The sequence below is a fragment of the Lagenorhynchus albirostris genome, chromosome 14 (genome assembly GCF_949774975.1).
Source record: "Lagenorhynchus albirostris chromosome 14, mLagAlb1.1, whole genome shotgun sequence".
NCBI lineage: Eukaryota > Metazoa > Chordata > Mammalia > Artiodactyla > Delphinidae > Lagenorhynchus > Lagenorhynchus albirostris.
The window spans coordinates 37,309,047-37,331,441 of record NC_083108.1 but is presented as its reverse complement, the minus strand read 5'-3'; the positions used below and the strand labels follow the sequence as shown (position 1 = coordinate 37,331,441).

At 34.7% G+C, this 22,395-nt stretch overlaps 1 protein-coding gene across 2 annotated transcripts in view; it reads left to right on the top strand.

Annotated features, from left to right (window-relative positions):
- The window catches only part of KIAA1328 (KIAA1328 ortholog), a 396,831-nt gene that overhangs the window by 45,215 nt on the left and 329,221 nt on the right, over positions 1-22,395 (top strand). For both annotated transcript variants that reach the window (XM_060121098.1, XM_060121099.1), the window contains exon 5: positions 9,843-9,958. In XM_060121098.1, coding sequence (XP_059977081.1) covers positions 9,843-9,958 — 116 coding nt within the window. The remainder of the gene's footprint in view (positions 1-9,842; positions 9,959-22,395) is intronic.

Here is a 22,395-nt window from a genome sequence, read left to right as displayed (position 1 = left end):
TCCTCCTTTCCACATTTCTGAGGATGTTGGTAAACTTTCTACCATCACATGTATTACTTCTCCTTCCTACAATTTCCAGTTATGTCTTCCTGAGACTGAGTTTCTCAGTTTCTTGCTGACTATTGGCTAGAGGCCTCCCTTAGTTTCTTGTTTCAAGGGCCTTTCCATATGGTAGATTACAACTTGGCAACTGGCTCCCATCAGAGTAAGCAAGAATAATCAAGACAGAAGTCACTATATTTTGGTAATCTAGTTTCAGAAGTTACATTCAGTTAACTTTGATAATCACTAGCTCAGTCCATACTCAAGGGGAGGGAATTAAAGAAGGACATGAATAGCAAGAGACAGGGATCACCAGGACCCATTTTAGAGGCTGGCTACCGCAATAACATTGTGATTTTCCTAAATTTACTTGTTCTGATATATTTTCTCTGATTCCTTAACATTGTTTACATAACAGTCATATCATTGGCACATAAAATTTTACTTCTTTCCAATCTGTATGCATTTTATTTTATTTTCTTGCATTATTGCACTGGCTAGGACCTCCAATCATTATTGAATAGAGGTAGTAATAGTTGACACTCTTGCCTTATTCCTAAAGTACAAGGAAAGGGACAAAGTGCTCTTTTTTCATCCTCATAGATACGATACTGGAGGTTTTTCATGGATGTTCTTTATTAGATTGAAGAAGTTCCTTCAGTTCCTAGATTGTAGAAGAGTTTTTATTATGAATGAGGTGAAGTTTGACAAATGCCTTTTCTGCATTTAGAGATGATTATGTAAGATTTCTCCTTTATTCTATTAATATGGTGAATTACATCAGTTAATTTTCAACTCTTAAATAAATCTTGCCTTCCTGGGCTAAACTGAACTTGGATATATTTTCTTTTTGTAACACTGGATTTGCTTTGCTAATTGTTTTTTAGGATTTTTTCCGCAATATTTATTAGATAGATTGGACTATAATTATTGTTTTCCATAAGTCCTTGTTAGATTTTGGTATTAAGATTATTATGGGGCTTCCCTGGTGGCACAGTGGTTGAGAGTCCGCTTGGCGATGCAGGGGACACGGGTTCGTGCCCTGGTCCGGGAAGATCCCACATGCTGTGGAGTGGCTGGGCCCGTGAGCCATGGCTGCTGGGCCTGCGCGTCCAGAGCCTGTGCTCCACAACGGGAGAGACCACAACAGTGAGAGGCCCGCATACCGAAAAAAAAAAAAAAAGAAAATTATTATGGCTGCTTCATAAAATGAGTATATACTTGAACTGAAAGAAATAACCAGTGAATATTAGAATGTTAACTTTTGGGGGGTTCAAATTTAAACATGAATTTAAATTGTCAGACATCTCACAGCTTTAAGTATTACATATCATGCTGCCTCTTATGCTTTGTTCCTTGGAAAATGTGTTTTATTCTTTTAAAGCAACATGTTTTTTTTTATCAGTTTTCTCTATACCTGATCTTTCTTCCTGTATTCAGATTCATTTTTGTCATTTCCATTTTTGATGTCTTAACTATTATATTAATTTTAGGGGAAATCATGCATTCCACCTTTCATCTCAGACTTCTTATTTTAGGTATAGTTGATGGACAATATTGTATAAGTTTCAGAGGTACATGTTACTTGTGTTCTTTTTGATGGTAGCCATGCTGACAGGTGTGAGGTAATATCTTATTGTGGTTTTAACTTGCATTTCCCTGATGATTAACAATGTTGAGCATCTTTTCATGTGCCTGTAAGCCATCTGTATGTCTTCTTTGGAAAAATGTCTATTCAGATCTTCTGCCCATTTTTTAATCAGGTTGTTTGCTTTTTTGATGTTGAGTATAAGCTGTTTATACATTTTGAATATTAACCCCTTATCAATCATATCATTTGCAAATATTTTCTCCCATTCGGTAGGTTGTCTTTTCGTTTTGTAGATGGTTTCCTTTGCTGTGCAAAAGCTTTTAAGTTTAATTAGGTCCCGTTTGTTTATCTTTGCTTTTGTTTCTTCTGCTTTAGGGGATAGATCCATAAATATTGTTACGATTTATGTCAAAGAGTGTTCTGCCTGTATTTTCTTCTAGGAGTTTTATGGTTTCTGGTGTTACATTTAGGTCTTTAATCCACTTTGAGTTTATTTTTGTGTATGGTGTTAGAGAATGTTCTAATTTCATTCTTTTACATGTAGTTGTCCAGTTTTCCGAGCACCATTTACTGAAGAGACTGTTTTTTCTCCATTGTATATTCTTGCTTCCTTTGTTGTAGATTAACTGACCATAAGTGTATGGGTTTATTTCTGGACTCTTTATTCTGTTCCTTTGATCTAAATGTCTTTTTTTATGCCAGCACCATACTGTTTTGATTAGTGCAGCTATGTAGTATAGTCCGAAGTAAGGCAGTGTGATTTCTCCAGTTCTGTTCTTCTTTTTCAAGATTGTTTTGGCTATTCGGGGTCTTTTGTGTTTCCATACAATTTTTAAAAATTATTTGTTCTAGTTCTGTGAAAATGTCCTTTGTATTTTGATAGGGATTGCATTGAATCTGTAAATTGCCTTGGGTAATACGGTCATTTTAGCAATATTAATTCTTCCATTACACGAACACAGCATATCTTTCCATCTGTTTGTGTTGTCCTCAGTTTCTTTCATCAGTGTCTCATGGTTTTCTGAGTACAGGTCTTTTACCTCTTTAGGTTGGTTCATTCCTAGGTTTTTTATTCTTTTTGATGCAGTTGTAAATGGGATTTTTTCCTTATTTTCTCTTTCTGATAGTTCGTTGTTTGTGTATAGAAATGTGACATATTTCTGAATATTAATTTTGTATCTTGCAACTTTACCGAGCTCATTGATGAGTTCTAGTAGTTTTTTGGTGGCATCTTTAGGATTTTCTATGTATAGTATCATATCATCTGCAAACAGTGACAGTTTTACTTCTTTCTTCCCAATTTGGATTCCTTTGATTTATTTTTCAGTTTTTTTAAAGTGTATTCACAGAGTTGTGCAGTCATCACCACAATCAATTTTAGAACATTCTCATTACATCAGAATGAAATCCTGTACCCATTAGCAGTCACTCCTCACTTCTCACCAACCTTCCTGGCCCTAGACAACCACTCTTTAGTTTTGTCTCAATGAATTTGCCTATTTTGGATATTTCATATACATAGAATTATATAATATGTAGTCTTTTTAAACTAGTTTCTTTAACTTAGCATGATAACTTCAAGGTTTATTTCTGTGGTAGCATGTATTAGTATCTCATTTCTGTTTATTGCCAAATAATATTAAATTTTATAGGCAGTACCACATTTAACTTATCTATTCATTTATTGATGGCATTTGGGTTATTTATACTTTTTATTATTATGGATAATGCTGCTGTGAACATATATGTGTAAGGTTTGTTTTTTTTTTTTTTTTTTTTTTGCGATACGCGGGCCTCTCACTGTTGTGGCCTCTCCCGTTGCGGAGCACAGGCTCTGGATGCGCAGGCTCAATGGCCATGGCTCACGGGCCCAGCTGCTCCACGGCATGTGGGATCTTCCCAAACCGGGGCACGAACCCGTGTCCTCTGCATCAGCAGGTGGACTCTTAACCACTGCGCCACCAGGGAAGCCCTGTGTGTAAGTTTTTGTGTGGACATACATTTTCATTTCTCTTGGGTACATGTCTAGGAATGCTGGGTCAAATAGTAACTCTGTTTAACTTTTTGAGGAACTGCCGGACTGTTTTCCAGAGAGGCTGCACCGTTTTATGTTTCCACCAGAAATCTGTGAAGGTTCTTATCTGTCCTTTTACATAATGGCTAATGATGTTGAACATATTTCCATGTACTTTTTGTCTATTTGTATATCTTCTTTGAAGAAATATCTATTCAGATCCTTTTAAATTGGGTTGTCTTTTTTATTTAATATTTATTTATTTATTGGCTGCATTGAGTCTTCATTGCTGTGTTCAGGCTTTCTCTAGTTGCAGCGAGTGGGGGCTACTCTTCGTTGTGGTGCACAGGCTTCTTATTGCAGTGGCTTCTCTTGTTGCGGAGCACAGGTTCTAGGCATGCGGGCTTCAGTAGTTGTGACACCCAGGCTCAGTAGTTGTGGCACGTGGGCTCTAGAGTGCAGGCTCAGTAGTTGTGGCAACAGGGCTTAGTTGCTCCGCGGCATGTGGGGTCTTCCTGGACCAGGGTTCGAACCCGTGTCCCCTGCGTTGGCAGGTGGATTCTTAACCACTGTGCCACCAGGGAAGTCCGGGTTGTCTTCTTATTGTCGAGTTCTCAGTGTTCTTTATATATTCCATTTACAAGTCCTTTATCAGATATATTATTTGCAAAAATTGATCCCATTCTGTGCATTGTTTTTTCACTTTCTTGATGGTGTCGTTTGAAGCACAAATGTTTTTAAGTTTTGATGAAGTCCAATTTATTTTTGTTGTTGTTGCTTGTGTTTTTGGTGTCATATCTAAGAAACCATTGCCTAATTCAAGGTTGTGAAGATTTATGCCAATATTTTCTTCCAAGAGTTTATAGTTTTAGCTCTCACATCTTGGTCTTTAATTCATTTAAAGTTAATTTTTGTAAATGCTGTGAGTTATAGGGGCCCAACTTTATTCTTTTGCATGTGGATAGCAAGTTCTCCCTGCACTGCATGTTGAAAAGACTGTTCTTTCCCTTTGATTTTCTTGTTACCCTGGTTGAAAAATCAGTTTATTATAAAAATGAGTGTTTATTTATGTTTAATTCATCTATATGTCTGTTTTTATGCCAGTACCACACTCTTGATTATTGTAGTTTTGTAGTGGGTTTTAAAATTGGCAAGGGTGAGATCCCCATCTTTTTCTCCTTTTTCAGGAATATTTTAGGTTATCTGAGTCCCTTTCATTTCCATATGAGTTTTAGGATTGGATCAATTTGTTAATTTCTGCAAATAAACCTGCTGAGATTTTAATAGAGATTGAGTTGAATCTGAAGATCAATGTGGGGAGTACTGCCATCTTAACAATGTTAAGTCTTCCAGTCATGAACATGGAATGTCTTTCCATTAATACAGGTGTTTAATTTCTTTTGACAATGTTTTCATAGTTTTCAGTGTACAGGCCTTGCTTCTTCTGTTGAATTTATTCCTTTGTATTTTATTTTTCTTGATGCAGACGTACATGGAATTGGTTCCTTAATTTCTTTTGGGGGTTGTTCACTATCATTGTATAAACATATAATTGACTTTTGTATATTAATCTTTTATCCTGTAACCTTGCTGAACTCCTTTATTAGTTGTAATAGTTTTTAAGTGGATTTTTTAGGTTTTCTGTGTACAAAATTGTGTCACGTAAAATAGAGATGGTTTGACTTCTTTCTTTAGAATCTAGATCTTTTATTTCTTTTCCCTACCTAATTGCCCTGACTATAATCTCTAATACAGAGTTGACTTGCAGTGGCGAGAGCAGACATCCTTGACTTGTTTGTGATCACAGGGGGAAAGCACTTAGTCTTTCACCATTAAATATGGTATTAGATGTGGGTTTTTCGTAGATGGCCTTTTTCAGGTTGAGAAAGTTTCCTTTTCTTCCTATTTACTGAGGTTTTTTTTTTTTAATCATGAATCATTGTTGGATTTTTTTCAAACCCTTTTCTGCATCTATTTAGATGATCATGTGGTTTTTGTCCTTTATTTTATTGATATGGTATATTACATTAATTGATGTTTGATTATTAAACCAACTTTTCATTCCTGGGTTAAATTCCAGTTAGGCATGATGTATAATCCTTTTTTTTTTTTTTAAATGTTCCTGGATTGTGCTTGCTGGTATTTTGTTGAGGATTTTTGCATCTACATTCATTTGCTGTTGTTTTGTAGTTCTTAGAGCTCTTTTGACATAGATTGCTGTGTTTCTCGTTTCTTAAAGCACCTTTGTTCCTTTAGACAGTACATTTTAAATTACAGTTAAATGTTAGAATTTGTAAAGAGGGCATTAAGATGATTTCACTGCCATATATATATATTTGTATAAATATATTTTTTTAATGATGAAAGCTCTTCTTTTTCACCATGCATTTACATTTGCTTAAAAACAGTATATCCCTTTCTGTCTGCTAGATGTCCTGTGAAATCTAGGACATCTAATCTCTCTAAATCTTATCCACTAAGTTAATATTGAGAATTTATAGAATGCTACCAGCATTCTCTGCTTCCAAATGTGAGATGTCAATCAGGGAAAGAAATTTATCTGGTTGACCATTGGTGAGCTCTAACTAATTCTCTTTGGGATAGAAGCTTCGTTGCCTTGACCTTGTCTTTCACAGTAGAAAGACATTTCTGGAGTACCTAGAAGAACATTGGGGATATGTAAAGCCATAAAATAAGTCTCTTCCTAGAACATTAGTTTTACTAAAAAGTTTAGAATAGATGGGTATGGGGAAACTTTTTATATTAAAACAGAAAAGATTGTTTTATGGAGAAAAATACAGAATGTGCAGGGATGTTTAAGCTAAAACATAAGCCTTCAAGGAAACTCAGGTTTTTTGCCATGGTTTTCAGCCGAACCACCCAACTCTAAGTGTAGGAATTATCATTCCTTGTTAGATAAGAGTATAGTTTGTGGACATAATTGAGAAGTACTCTGAGATGTTAAATAAATGCTGAAATGATTATTTCTTTATGAACAGACTATTGTCCTCCTTGTAAATAATTAACGAATCAACACTGGGAATATCCTCTTGACCAGAGTTTTCAACTTTTCTATCCTATTAGTCAAATATTTCCCTTTTTTGTGTTTACATTCTCATTTTGTTAACTAGCTTATTGCTGTACTCTAAATGAGATAGAGGATTAGGTATTTTTATGTTACTTTGTGGTCTGAGAATGCTTTGATAAAAAATGTAGATCATGATACCAGATAATTTCTCGTACATACACCTCATGGGAAATATTATTGAACATAAATTAAACAGGAAGACATATTTCAGAGTGGATATAAAATCTCGAGTTTGTTTTATTGGCAAGTCCTTTGCATTTAAAGGCTGTATTAATACACTTGCTCCTATTAACTATGCTAATAGACCACAGAGAAGCCATGCATATCTTTAGATAGGCCTATAGAAGTGTTGCCTTTTGTGCTTAACACAGCTTGTTAAGTTTATAGCCTTCCAGAGCATAATAATTGCTAACGGGTAGTCTAATCATAGCAGCGTAACAGAAAAGATTTTCTTTTTTTTTTAAAAAAAGCCCTGTTTAAATAGTGTAGCAACAAAATTTTCAAATATCTCTAGAAACTAAATTTAGGAAAGAGTGGTTCTTCTGGATAGAGCACTTTAAGTTTTGGGAGAAGCTCATCATAGCCACTGGCATTATTGAATATATGTACAAGCATTTTTTGCCGTCAGTGATCCCTAGAGTTTTCATGGATTTTCTTCAGGTTTGACAAAGGGAGTAAGTAAATGCTGGGGTATATGTTCTGACCTGGCAGTCTCTAGACATACTTTCTTCATTTACTTTAATGTTAGGTAAATGTGGCAGTGTACTTTGTTGTTACTGTTTTTATGACCTTGGAAGCCTTGCTTTCTTGAACAAACAAATCTTTGGGTCATTCCTCATATTTATTTGGCTTTTATGAATGGAATTGAAATGACAGGGGCCATTGTGAGGTTCCTTTCGGATATCCCATAACTGGATAAACTTACTGTGATTATTTTTTCCTATAGTAGGCATTCAGTTAATATTTTTTAATAAGTAAATGAAAATAAATCTTCTCTTATCTCCTTATGGATTTTCCTCTTCAGTCTCATCTTTAAGATTTGACCAATCTAAACAGGGAGAGATCTTGCCACATATTTTCTCACCTTGACAGTGTTTATTCTCTCCTTACAATATATAGCATTACCTATTTCATCTTTCTTTTATGCATAATCCTACAGATTCATCACTTCTTTTGTTTTACGTTAACCTCATGCGAAATTTTGCATCATTACACTTTTTAATATTTCTCTTGTCATCCTCTTCCACTGCCTCTTTCATCCTATGGCTGTAGCTTTTGCATAGATTACAGTATTGTATGCCTTGTACCCTGACCAGATGTTTGTTAACTTCTTTCTTATTTCTTTACAAATGCTCTCCATATTTGTAAAGGACATATATATAGTTCCAGTATGTTTATAGTATAGTAAAGGAAATTATAGAACTTAAGCTGGAAGGAATTTTTAAAATTGTCTAGCCTTTTTTGTTTATGAGTGGGAGTAATGATGCCCAGAGAAATAAGCATGCTTTGCCACAGTCACCATATGTACGTGGTTTTCTGATTTACAGTTTGGGGGTGTACTTGATCTGGAACAGTTTCCTAGCAAAGGTGTTTCAGAAGCCAGTTGACAGATTGAAGAGGAGTGATTTGGATGATAGAATGAATTAATGGTTCAAATGTTTGACAATTTTAGAAAAAACTTAAGAGGCAGTGGGGAATTACTCTGAAAGATGTTAGTATAAATGTGGTTGAGGATAATGACAAGAATAGCGAAGGCATTGTAAAGAGATGGCAACAAGGGAGCAGGCTAACCTGAGACCAGATTATAAATCCTCTACGTATGTGTATATTTGTTCCTTGTTTAGTTGTGTGGATTCCTTGTAATTGTATCTGTATTAGAGATTATGCTCGTAGAAAGAAGGTCCTGAGTCCCATACATGAGCCTAGTAGTATGCTAAATGTAAATAATAGGAGTCGGGAAAATGATTGGAATGTCATGATAAGCAAGAAAAAATAAAGCTATTTTTTGAACATTACTATATGCCCTGCACTTTCACACAAATTAATTCAAAGACAAGATGCAGTCAACTCTTGAACATTCAAAATTCTAATTTTCATTCTGTTATTTCATTGATCTTAATATCTCCACCAGAAAGCTAGCAACAAAGGAAAGGCTGTGGAGTTCATGTTATTCAGAAATTGCTCTGGTGGAGTACAGGTGTAGGAGGAAATAAATTTAGATGCTCAAAGAAAAGATTTGGCTTCCCTGTGGATTTCACTAACACATATCCCTGTGTGATCTTATAGAATAAAATGTGTTGTACTCTCTTTGGAGAATTAATCACCAGTGACAGAAATTCAGAGCTAGCATCTCTGTTCACAGAGTAACATGAAAATTAGGGTTGTCATTTTAAGGTAAGTTCTAATGTTTAGTTTTTTTTCCCCCCTCTGTGCTCTTATCAGAAACCACCCATTTTTGATAGGATTGAGTTGGAATACCTTTCAGAGTTAAGCATTAAAGATATATATTTTTGGTCAGTGTTTTTTACTTTATAACCCCTTTTTGAACTAAGAATAAATGTGCAAACCTTTTTTTATCTTAATGCCATTTAAAAATTCCAGTCCAGTTATTTATATGCTACTGAAGATTGCAGGGTATTAGTACCAGGAAAAAGTAAAATCACCTATGTATGTTTAATGCAATATTTACGTAGTATATATGTTGTTTATTTTATTGACAGGGTTTAAATAGAAGTATGAAAAAGATCTAAATCAAAATAAATTGTGCCTTATTTGATAATGAAGAGGTGAAACCTTTGTTTTAAAAATTCGATATTTTTCAGTCTTGGATCATAATTGGGAACCCATGAAGTATAGGACTTTCCATATTTAAGACAGTTCTGATTATTGCAAAAGTTCTTGATGTAAAAACCACATGCATATTTTATTACAAAGGTGTGGAATATTGCCTTGTGAAAGGTTAATTTTAAAAAATTCAAAAAACATAAAGTATCCCTGAAGAAACCAGCATACCTCTGGAATAAATCTAGTTTTGGTAAACCACAGCTGTAGGCACATATTTTATTTTATTCTCATGGGCATTTTCTTTTCTCTTGTATTTCTTTCAGAGTAAGTGAGGAAAAGGAAGTAACAGAAGAAAGACTCAAAGCTGAGCAGGAATCATTTGAGAAGAAGATCAGGCAGTTGGAAGAACAGAATGAACTGATCATAAAAGAAAGGGAAGATATCCTTTTTGAAAGTCCTCTTTTTTAACGTGCAGAAAGTTTGACTCTTTCATGAAGAAAATGTAAACTCCAGAGAAATAATTGTTTTAATTTATAACAGAGAGTAAATCTGCATGGGCTGCCATTTTTAGGCAATCAGAACGACACTTAACAGCATGTGTTGTTGCTTCCTTTGTGCTTGATACAGTCGTCCAGCTGTTCCACTGCTGCTGTTATACTGTGGAGCACACATTTGTCAATTCAAAGAGACAATAAGAAATTTGGGCGTTAAAATGTAGTGTTGGAACTTTATTAAATTCCGTTCCACTACTGTAATTGAGCCTGAACCCTCTTTGTCTTTGGTATTCTTTCTAGCTAAAGCTTTGACAGTTCTAAGGAATTCTATTCTGAAATCATAAAAATAAAAAAAATCCGTTGTAACTTATAGATGTTGTAATTGATAAATGTTTATACTGCAACATAATACTACCAAACTATTCTCATGGAAGAGAAAACTATTGGGTTTAGAATTAGAGAGAGGGTTATGTGTGTGTGAGTGTAAATATGTATAATTTCATTATTTGTAAGAAAGTAAAATTAAAAATGGTGTTTTAACTTAAGAATTGTACTTTAAGGGATATGTGAGTTGAAATAAGCATATTTCTGAAGTTTGTTTTGACTGGGTAGATACTTATCTTTGGGTGTTTTTTTGCAGTGACATTGGTATAAAAGAGAAGTGACTGTCCCTAAAGTTAGGATCTGCCAGCTAAAGGAGTATGTGAATGCTTAAAGGAACGATTGTCCTTATTGTCAGTAGCATCATTTACTTGATTTTTTTTTTTTAGATTTTTTTTTTTGATGTTGACCATTTTTTAAGTCTTTATTGAATTTGTTACAATATTGCTTCTGTTTTATGTTTTGGTTTTTTGGCCCCAAGGCATGTGGGATCTTAGCTCCCCGACCAGGGATTGAACCCGCACCCCCTGCATTGGAAGGTAAAATCTTAACCACTGGACCACCAGGGAAGTCCCCCATTTACTTGATTTTAATAATTTTTTTGAAGATTCTTTGAGTGTCAAAAATGATCATGTATTGACAGTAACTATACCTTTGTGAAAACTAGGGAAATAGAAGCATAAAGATAAATTAATTCACTGGAAAAAAAAAGCACAAAAAATAACTATAAAAATTGAATTCTGAACTTGTAGTTTTCAAACAGCGGGAGTGCATGATTGCAACTTAATAGAATCAGAATTCTCCGATTTGATTTGTGGAGTAGAACATTTTTTAGTTTTATGGGCCCCACAGTTTGAAAGGAGTACTTTTTCAATTTTTTTTTCTATATTTCTTTAGCATTTGAATAATCATCTTGGGCCTTCTCTTTTCTTTGCTTTCTTTGACTTTATTGCGCTGGGTTGTCAACTCTCAGCCTACGCCCCCACCTCTGTGATTTTCTTCTTGCTACTTTTCTCTCTTGGTTAAAATAGCACTGTTTAGTCAGAATTCACGTCTGTGCTCAGCCAGTGTTAGTCTTTCACTTTGCAAAAGGAATAGTGACTCAGGACCCTAGCACTTTCAAGAAAAGGTGGACTAGGAATGCTTTTATTTGTAACAGAAGTTCACTTTACAGGGTCTATTTCTTTGCACATAACAATTCTGGAGATAAGTGGCCTCTGGCATTGGTTCAGTGGCTTAAAGTTTTCAGTGCTGGGTCCGTACAGTTCTCTTAGCTTCTTCTAATGGTTGCAGGATTCCAGGTTTCAAGATGGTTACTCCAATTCCAGGTATTACATTTGCATTAAGGCAGAAAGAAAGGAGAAGGAAGATGTTCTGGTAGTTGTGACTCCCTGTCCTTTTTCAAAATACATAAAATCTTTCTCAGGGCATTTCCCTCGACGCTGCCGCACAGCAGTCTTTCATGAGATATTTATTGTCCTGAACTTTATCACATGGGCATGCTAATCTGCAAGGGAGGCTGAGGAAGTGAGCGTTTAGCTTATCCAATTTAGACAGTGGGAGGCAGCAGGGAAGGGGATTGGAAATGAAGTCAGCCTCCAACTCTGGTAGCAGAAGTAGGGGAAATTGAAGTCACTTTTTTAAAAAAAATTTTTTAATTTTTATTTTTCTGGCTGCTCCATGCAGCATGTGGGATCTTAGTTCCCCAAACAGGAATCGAACCCATGCCCCCTGCATTGGGAGCACGGAGTCTTAACCACTGGACCGCCAGGGAAGTCCCTGAAATCACTTTTTAAATACAGAGGAGGTGGTGATACCTTGATCTCCCCGGAACAAGATAAATAAATAAATAAATAAATATTATGTTAAGTGGAATTGGGGTGAGTTGGAGAAATAAAGTGAGAGAAGGAGGAGGTAGCAGACAATTTAGAAATCCTGGCCACAGTTAGGGTGCGACCTAACACACAAAACACACACAAAAATGTGTGGCTGTCTGGTAAAGCAGAATTTAACTTTGGTGGACTATTACATTTAGCACTCTTCTGGATCAAGATTAATTGTATTTAGTGTCGAAGCAGTCTGAACTCAGCATGGTTATGGGCAGAATAGTTTCTTCTATCAGGATGAATATTAAGATACCCCCAGGTGATTGTAGTGACACAGTTTTTCCTGTTTTCTTAGCACATAGGTCAGCAAACTACTGCCATGGGCCAGATCTATCAGGGTGTCAGCTAAGTGCAGCCACACACATTCATTTATGTATCTTCTGTGGCTGTTCTTGCGCTACAGCTGCAAGTGGTGCAGTTGCAACAAAGACCCTGTGGCCTACATAGCCCGAAATATTTATATCTGGCCCTCAGCAGAAAAGTTTGCTCGCCCCCATCTACCTTATAAGATTAAAGTAAAGGAAAAGGCATGTAAAGAAGTCAAAGACTTAGACATGTGTTGTAGTTAGACCAATTTTGCATTTGGTATAAAAGGATTTGATTTGAGCATTTATTATTATTATTGTGAGTGAAGATTGGAGTAAATATTAGACCATGTTCAAAAATTAAAATGGTTTAGTTAGTATAATTGGTTTAAGATTTTTTGAATCACCTAAAGATAAGTGGTATTTGTAGAATTTGTCAAAGAAAAGAGAATGAAAGGTATGATTAAAAAACAGTGACATCCATGGTTTTTATTCCAAGTAGATTGCTCAAGTACAAATCCCCTTTACCAGTATAAACTTGTCAAAGGATAATATAGATGATTTTACAGTACATAAAACTCTGTAAAACTTAGAAACATAAAACAAGGATATGATTTAAAACAATACAGTTTTAACTACAGATACATTAACCTCTCGTACATGAATGATTCAGACTCATGCATGAAATCAGATCATTTCAAATTATTTTAAAGCCTGTTTCTGTGTGAGGAACTATATGGATTCTGATTTTTGGCATTTTAAAGGTGTGCTATCCTAATTTATGGGTTTTTTGTTTTAAAAGTTCTAATAACAGGATTTATTGATCAACTATACGGACCCAGACCAGTCCAGTCCCTTAGTAGAAAAGAGTAAAGATATTTTACATATTTGCATTTGGATCAGGCTTTTGAAGGATTTGTTCTTACATGAAATAGAGAATTTATTACTAAAACATAAAAATCCTTGGTAGTTTTCAGTCTTTGAACAAAGAAAGCTTATTTCTTGAGAAATTAACTATGTAAATGAATATGCCATTTACAAAGTCAAGCAGTCTGATGAACCTAGTTGATTTTTGCCTAGCTAAATGAGTATGAATGGAGAGATAAATCTGAAATGTAGAGAGAAATATGTCCAATAGGAATAATTCTAAAAGATGTTAGCATGTAATAGTATAAGACACAGAGGATGCAGCCATTACAAAAGTTGATTAATGTTTGAACTGATTGTATTTCCAGAACATAGGTGTCAGGTCAGGATGGTATCAAAAGCTTACAGAAGGAAAGTAAAGTTTGATATTTTCTGATTTCACTGTTTTAACTGACAGAGCAAGGGAAGTGACAGAGAAGAAAGCACAATGGGCTTTAGAGTCAAAATTGTTTCAGCACTGCCTAGCTGTCTGACCTTGGGAATGCTACTGAACTTTTCTAAGTCTCTTTTTTCATCTATAATATATGGATAGCTAATAATGCCTTTTTTGCAGGCTTGTTGAAATTTGGCAGACTCTTTGCGTTGTGTGTGTAAAGAATCTAGCAGTGTTTCATACTTTGGGACACTGAAAAGAAGATAGCAATTCTCGTTATTACTACTATTAATATGGATGAGGGATGAGTTGACTAGCTTCTCTGTTTCTCACTTCTGTGCCTTTCTTCAGTGGGGTTTTGATGGTTTTCATTAGGTTAAGCAGGTGCTTAGGCTGCTTAGAGGCCCAGTAGGAGAGTGAAATTGATCTGTTCTCTGCTTTATCTTCTATTTCTATGAAAGAGGAAACCTTTCTGCATCATATATACCAGTTAGGTGCTCATTGAGAACAAACCAGGTCTTACTTTCCTCTCCCATAAACCAGACTGACAGAAATGTTTGGTTTTTTCTCCTTCTGGTCTGTTTCCATTGTCTCTCTGATTGAGACTTAGTAAATTGAAGAGGTTTAGAGGTACTTAGAGCTTAGATTCTCAAGCCCATTGAAGAAAGAATTTTAAAGGAACCAACCTTAACCTTTTTGAGGAATGTTTTAGAATGAGCCAAAGGTCTCAGTATGTCTGTACTGAAATTAGACTAGAGAAAATTCACAAGAATTTTATCTAATTATGTGAAAAGAAATCATTTGTGCAAATAGCAATAATACTTCAGAGGTATTCAAAGCTTTCCATTTAACTATATACATCTCTGCTACATGAGCTGAACTACCACGATCTGATAGACTTTTATCAAGAATAGGAACCATACTGTAGGAAGCTCTGTCATAGATCTGGATGCAGTGGTCTTGGGTGGGTAGGCAGGGTGGGAAAAGATAGTAAATAGAAATAAGTTTCATGAGAAAGGAAATGAATTTCAAAAGAAAGGGTACGTCTTCCCTTTCTAATTAATCTTTCTGATCCTTCATAAGAAAAGGCAGGAGATTCTCCAGTCCTGGAAATAGTTTGGGGAGAATGAAAAATCTAAACTTAGTGAAGAAGCCTATAGGCAGAGGAGAGGGTATTGTGGTGTCTGGCAATGTGGTATATGAATATAGCAAAGTATGTTGCCCAACACCTTATCAGCCTTTTGGTTTTGAATAAATATTGGGTTTTTGTTTTTTTATGTTTACAAATTGAATTTTATGGTGGTAGGATATATTCTGTGCACTTGGATAGTCAGTTTATTCTATTCAACAAGTGCTAGACAATATTGTTTTACTAATCTAATAACTATCTCTAGTACTGTAGAAGTTGTGCTTTTGGGGGCCATTTTATTTGCTCTGTGATGCTGTATAACTTAAGCAGGTTTTGGACCATTATTATTGTATATTGTCCTGTAATGTCATTATAAATCATAATAGATTAAATAACCCTTTACATTTGTATTACAAAGAAGTAAGCATGCTTAAGGAAAGAACTAGTTATTACTAGTATTATTGTTGCCTAAGCTGTTCTTTTTTTTTAATTAATTAATTTATTTTTGGTTGTGTTGGGTCTTTGTTGCTGCGTGCAGGCTTTCTCTAGTTGCGGTGAGCGGGGGCTACTCTTTGTTGTGGTGCACGGGCTTCTCGTTGTGGTGGCTTCTCTTGTTGCGGAGCACAGGCTCTAGAACGCAGGCTTCAGTAGTTGTGGTGCACAGGCTTAGTTGCTCTGTGGCATGTGGGACCTTCCCGGACCAGGGCTTGAACCCGCATCCCCTGCATTGGCAGGCGAACTCCCAACCACTGCGCCACCAGGGAAGTCCCTTTAAGCTGTTCTTAAAGATTATGTTGTTCTCTTAAAAATACTTAGATATTAATGCTAACTGAAGGGAGAAATTAATGATAGATGCTTGCAGAAAGTAAAAAAATATATTAAAATTTTATCTATATACAACTTCATTTCAATAAGCCTTTAGGGTTTGAGTTACTCTGTGGTAGTGAGTTATATTTACACTTTACTTTTCTGGAACTCATCCAAGAATAAGAATAAAAAGAAGTACTCCTCACCTGCTCTGGTCCCCTGTATATGGACTTTGCTTATATGAAAATTCCTGAGGCTGTCACATGTATAATAATAAACTCATTATCTGGTATCTAGTTTGTAAGTCCATTGTAGATTAGAAGTAGAAAATTATAAGTAGGGAAAGGAGCTACAGTGAGAATATTGAAGCTGACAGGAGAGTCAGCTATTAAAACTATTAAAAATGACATAAAAACTGAAAATGCACAGCAGTTTAGAGCTTCTCCCCACCTAGGTATATCTCAAGGCCATCATATATTAAATGATGTACTTAACACTTGTAATGATTATTCTAAGGCATCAAAATAATGCTAAATTGTTTTTATCCCATTCTCTTTTCTTGGTACTTCTAGTACTTCTGTTAGTAAGACATCTTACATTTGTGTGTTGGTTTTCTATTTACAGAGTACTTTCACTTATACTTTTTAATCTTCACAATAACCTGATTAAGTTAGGTGAGGCAGATACTCATATCCTTATTTTACAGATAAAGATATAGGACTGGAGAGGTAACTGAAACAGCCCATTGCAGAGTTAAGAGTGAAATCTTTTGACACCAACTGTCTTTATACCAAATTATTTCTGCAGCAGTGACTGATACAAATATCAATAAGCCTTACTTTTCTAACCTGCTTTATAGTTAAAGCACAATTTTATCAAAAAATTAGATTTTACAGTGCTTTTTATCCAAAGTTGGTTAAAAAAAATGGGAGGGGGGAGCATTACTTAATAGAGTGTAACCTAATTATCCAGAAATCCAGGTATGTAGAATGTTCCTGAGATTCACTTGTATTTTGGCTTTTCTATTCAGTCACCAAGTCTTTATCATTTTTCCCTTTGAAATGTTATTCTGAACCCATTGTCTTTTTTGTTTTAATTTTTATTGGGGTATAATTGATTTACAATGCTGTGTTAGTTTCAGGTATACAGCAAAGTGAATCTGTTGGACATATTCATATATCCACTCTTTTTTAGCTTCTTTTCCCATATAGGCCATTACAGAGTATTGAGTAGAGTTCCCTGTGCTATACAGTAGGTCCTTATTAGTTATGTATTTTATATATAGTAGTGTATTTTATATGTGTCAATCCCAATCTTCCAATTTTACCCTCCCCCTGCTTACTCCCCAGTAACCATAAGTTTATTTTTCACATCTATCACTCTGTTTCTGTTCTGTAGATAAGTTCATTTGTAGCCTTTTTCTTAGATTTCACATGTGATATCATATGATATTTGTCTCTCTCTGACTTCACTCAGCATGAGAATCTGTAGGTTCATCCATATTGCTGCAAATGGCATTATTTTGTTCTTTTCTTATGGCTGAGTAATATACCATTGTATATATGGATAAAGAAGTTGTGAACCCATTGTCTTTTGCTGTTTTCACTGACACTTCACTGCATTCCTGTGTAGTATCCTTTTGCCCATCTCCATTATCTACAGCCGCCTTTGACTTCATTTCATCACTGTTGCCAGATTAATCCTTCTTGAGGACTATTTTTATCGCATCACTTGTCTTTTTAATAACTTGCTTTGGCTTCTTATGACCTAAAATATCAAATGCGTGTTCTTAATTTTGACGTTCAAGCCCTCCGTTACTGATATCACGTAACACATGTGACCTTCATTTTTATGACTCCCTTGTGTGGTACCTACATACTAGGTAGGAAAAATTCATTAGTTTTTCGTACTTATTACAGTTTATTTCTATTTGTCATTGTTCCTTTCGCTAGTTTTCTTTGAGACTTCAGGACATTTTTCTGAAATTTTTTTAACAGTATTTAACTCTTAGAACTCTTCAAGCATTCATACCTATACCAACTGCCCTAACTTGTGCATCTTGTGCTTCCTTGGGCAACTGTAGTGCTCTTTCAGTAGTACTGGGTTTTGAATAAGAAAATTTACGTCAGTCTTGGATCAGTTAATTTATACCTTTGTGACTTTACACAGTCATTGAACGCAAGACCATGTCAATTTCATTTTAGGAGCATAAGCCAGTTTAGTTGCTTTAGACTTGAGTAGTAGAGAAAGTGCAGGCTGTGAAGAAAAGGAGATATTATCTAGCCAAAGGGTATCTATATTTGAAGAAATGTTTTTTGTTTTGTTTTAAGGCTGGAAAAGAATGTTGAGTATATTTGTATGTTGAAACAAATGTTCTAGGAAATGATTAAGATCTGCTTTCCATCTCATAGTACCTTTTCTGATTTTTAGTTTTTCTTCTGTGAAAATGAAACAAGTCTTAAAGAAATCGTGATAAATATATCTAACTGTTAAACTTAGATGTTTTGGAGTATTAAGATATAAGATTGTGCTTTTCAACCACTTTGCCCTCTATTCTGGGCTTAGCAAGGTTCATTTGTTTACGTATGTATGTGTTTGTTATTTTAGTGTTTGCTATGGACTGAATTGTGTCCCTCCAAAATTCGTGTGTTGAACCCCTAACACCTCTCTCCCTCCCCCGATGTAACTATCTGGAGAAGGGTTTTTAGGAGGTGATTAAGGTTAAATGAGGTCATGTGGATGAGTTCCTAATCCAATAGGACTATGGCCTTATAAGAAAAGAAAGAGAGATCTCTCTCTGTCCCTCCCTTCTCTGCATCCCCCACATGTGAGGACACAGTAGCCATCTGAAAGCCAGGAAGAGAGCTCTTACCAGAAACCAAATCCTTTGAGACCTTGATTGGACTTTCCAGCCTCTAGAACCATGAGAAAATAAATTTCTGTTTTAAGCCACCCAGTCTGTGGTATTTTGTCAGCCTGAGCAGATTTAGACAGTATTTAATGTGTACTTAGTTCTTTGGTATTTTTATTCTGTGTATATGTTGAAAAAGCCTTTCAGTGTATCTGTAGAAGGGTAATGTTTCTAAATTTCTAAATAATTAGTGTGGTTTCAGATATCATTCTCTGATAGTTTTCCTTTATTTTTAGTCTCCTGGTTGGGTATTATTGAACTTTGAACACTAATTTTTGAGATATTATTTTGTATTTTTTAATGAGATTTGCTTTTAAGGATTTTTCTGCCTTATTGTTTGAGATCGTTTTAATATCTGTGGTGTACCATTTTATAATAAAACAAATAGCTTTACTTTGCAGGTTTGGTTTTGACAGTGTTTTGATTTCTTTGACTTGCTGAAGGCTCTAGATGTGGAGCCTGAGCACCCCCAGAGAGCAATTTCTGTGTTGCTTTATAGTAAGTGATGCTGGAATTCAAATAGATGTGGATTGGGGCTTCTAAAATAGCCCTACCCTAGTAGCTAAAGTATTCACTTTGATGCCCACATGTAAATAAGCTAAGCGGACTGAAATTCAAAAATATTTATTTTCTACATTTCTGTTTAACTAAATTTGTTTTTAGTAATAGTTCTGCACTGGATAAACGGTAGTTAATCTGTTTAGCATAATTTAAAATTACTTTGGGAAGTTTCAACAGTTCTTGCATGAAGAAGTAGGCTTTTGATAAATCAATTCCATAATAATTATTGTTGAGGAGAGTTCATTATTTCATTTAGCCTTTTACATTAACTGATCTTCTTTAAAGGGCTGTTCTGACGTAATCTCTTCAGCTAAATCCATTTGCCATACCACAGCTTGTAATTGCTTTAGATTTGAAGAATATGATGAATGACTTTATTATTGACCAGTAGCAAATTTGTCTTAAGTGTTCTTAACCTCAGTATGGCCTTCACTTTTGAATAGTTAAATGATTCAGATGGTAATATTCTCACCTCAGTTATAGACTTATACAATAGCATTTCCTTTTTTATTTTTATACTTATGCCCAAGATTTTACATTTCCAACTCTAAATTTTCAGATGTAGTAAATCTGATTATGGTATAGTCATGTAATGACAAAAATTAACTGAATATCTGAAATGGATCTCCCTATAGATAAGATGGTAAGGATTGTCACCTTCTCCCAATTTCATTATCTTTTGTTAATACAGAAATCGCAGGCTGTTCAACTCTTTTCCTGAATGCTCAGGCTGGTGAAAAATGGAGAAAGAACCTTCCTAACAAAAGTCTTACACATTCCTTGAATTTCTAAATAAATATGACCTAGAAAACTTAAATATCTAAAGATGATACTTGTTTATCTTCCAGTTGGTGTTCCAGTTGGTCAGTTTTCCTAATAGTAGTTATAATGTGTGTGTCTTATTTTTTGGCCATACCTTTAAAAGACCTTTATCTACACAAAGGCTGATAAACACAGGAAAAATGGCAACAGGCAAAGGAGAGAAAAAGAAAGATGAAAGCAATACAAAAGAAGGTTAGAAATCATAGAAATTACCCTAATGAGAAATTTGTACTAGAGAAAGTTTGACAATTGAGAAGAGAGCCTAGGATATGGTGATAGAAGAGAATAGTTATTAGCTGAGTGCAGGGAAAAGTCGCCAGATAGCTACCTCTATCTCACATAATAACCCCAAGGCATCCGTGTGCCAGGCTAAAAGCACAAGGACTAGTTTAACAGTCTAGAGGCAAAGGGAGTGAGAGGAGGTTTTAGTGTGATAGTGTAATCATTTAGAGATATCACAGCCTTTATAAGCATATTCTTCATATAGTATTATACAGTAATTTGAGATGGCAGAGAAGTGCTTTATGCTGCTAAGGCAGCTTTTTTATCTTTATTAAGTAAAAAATCTATATGAACAATTCTTTTGTAAACTTTTAGTTAATTAGCAATTGGGTGTCTCAAATATGGCTTATCTCAATATGTGACATAATAAAAACACTGTAGTATTTTGGAAAGAACACGAAAATCATAAACTTGAAATCTTGACTTCATTTTACCTTTAAACTAGCTATATGACCTTGGATAAACTAACCTCTGCAAGTCTGAATTTTATCGTATTTAACATGTTAATAATATCTGAACTGTTTACCACAAAAGGTGATCAAAATTGTAAAAGTTCTATAAAAATTTGAAGTCTACAAAAATATTTTCTCTCCCTGAAAAAGTTTCCAACATACAAATGGATGTGAAGATATATTTGATAAATCATTTGATTTTTATTCTTTATTATATTCCCTCACACATTTAAAATGTTATCATTTCAAGCATGCTGTGAATTTAAATAAGCCTCTTTTTGTACCAAAGCAAATGCTATTATAATTCTTTTTCAAGTTATCATATATTTTATTTTGTTTTTTATTAATGTTGATTTATAACATTATATTTCATCTGTAAAATATTATATTTCTACTTCTGTATACCCTACAATGTGCTCATCACCAAAAATTTATTTTCCATTCATCACCGTGCAGTTGATCCCCTTTACCCATTTTGCCCTTCCCCCTACCCCCATGTAACCACTACTCTGTTCTCTGTATCTACATGTCTGTTTTTGTTTGGTTTGGTTTGTTCATTTATTTTATTCTTTGTTTATTAGTTTTTTATGTTCCACATATAAGCAACATCCCATGGTATTTTCCTTTCTCTGTCTGACTTATTTCACTTAGCATAATACCCTCAGGGTCCATCGATGTTATTGCAGATGGCAAGATTTCATCTTTTTTATGGCTGAGTAGTAGTACTATATATATATATATATATATATATATATCATATCTTCTTTATTCATCTGTTCATGGGTACTTAGGTTGTTTCCATATCTTGGCTATTGTAAATAATGCTGAAATGAACATGGGGGTGCAGATATCTTTTTGGATTAGTGTTTTCATATTCTTTGGATAAATACCCAGGAGTGGACTAGTGAATCATATGGTAGTTCTAGTCTTAATTTTTTTTTGAGGAATCTCCATACTGTCTTCCATAGTATTTACACCAATTTACATTACCACTGACAGTTTATGAAGGTTCCCTTTTCTCCACATCCTCTCCAACACTTGTTATTTGATAGGGATTACATTGAATCTGTAGATTGCTTTAGGTAATGAGGACATTTGACAATGTTAATTCTTCCAAGCTAGGAGCATGGAATATCTTTCCATTTATATGTGTCTTCTTCAGTTTCTTTCAATAATGTCATATAGTTTTCAGTGTACAAGTCTTTCACTTCTTGGTTAAATTTATTCCTAGGTATTTTATTGTATTTGTTGCAATTATAAATGGGATTGTTTTCTTAATTTCTCTCTCTGCTAGCTCATTATTGGCATATAGAAATGCAATGGATTTATGTTCCATTCTTTTCCTCTTCACCTTTTACGTTTTTGTTGTCTTAAATTATCCCTTTTTATGTTGTGGGTTTGTTACCAAATGGAGATAGCTATAGTTATTCTTTTACTTTCTTTTTTTCCCCTTTAACTTTTATACTATAATAAAGTGTTTAAAATCTATTCTGATAGATGCAGTTTTCCAGTTTTGTCTATTTATCACCTGCTCAAAGTTTTGTAT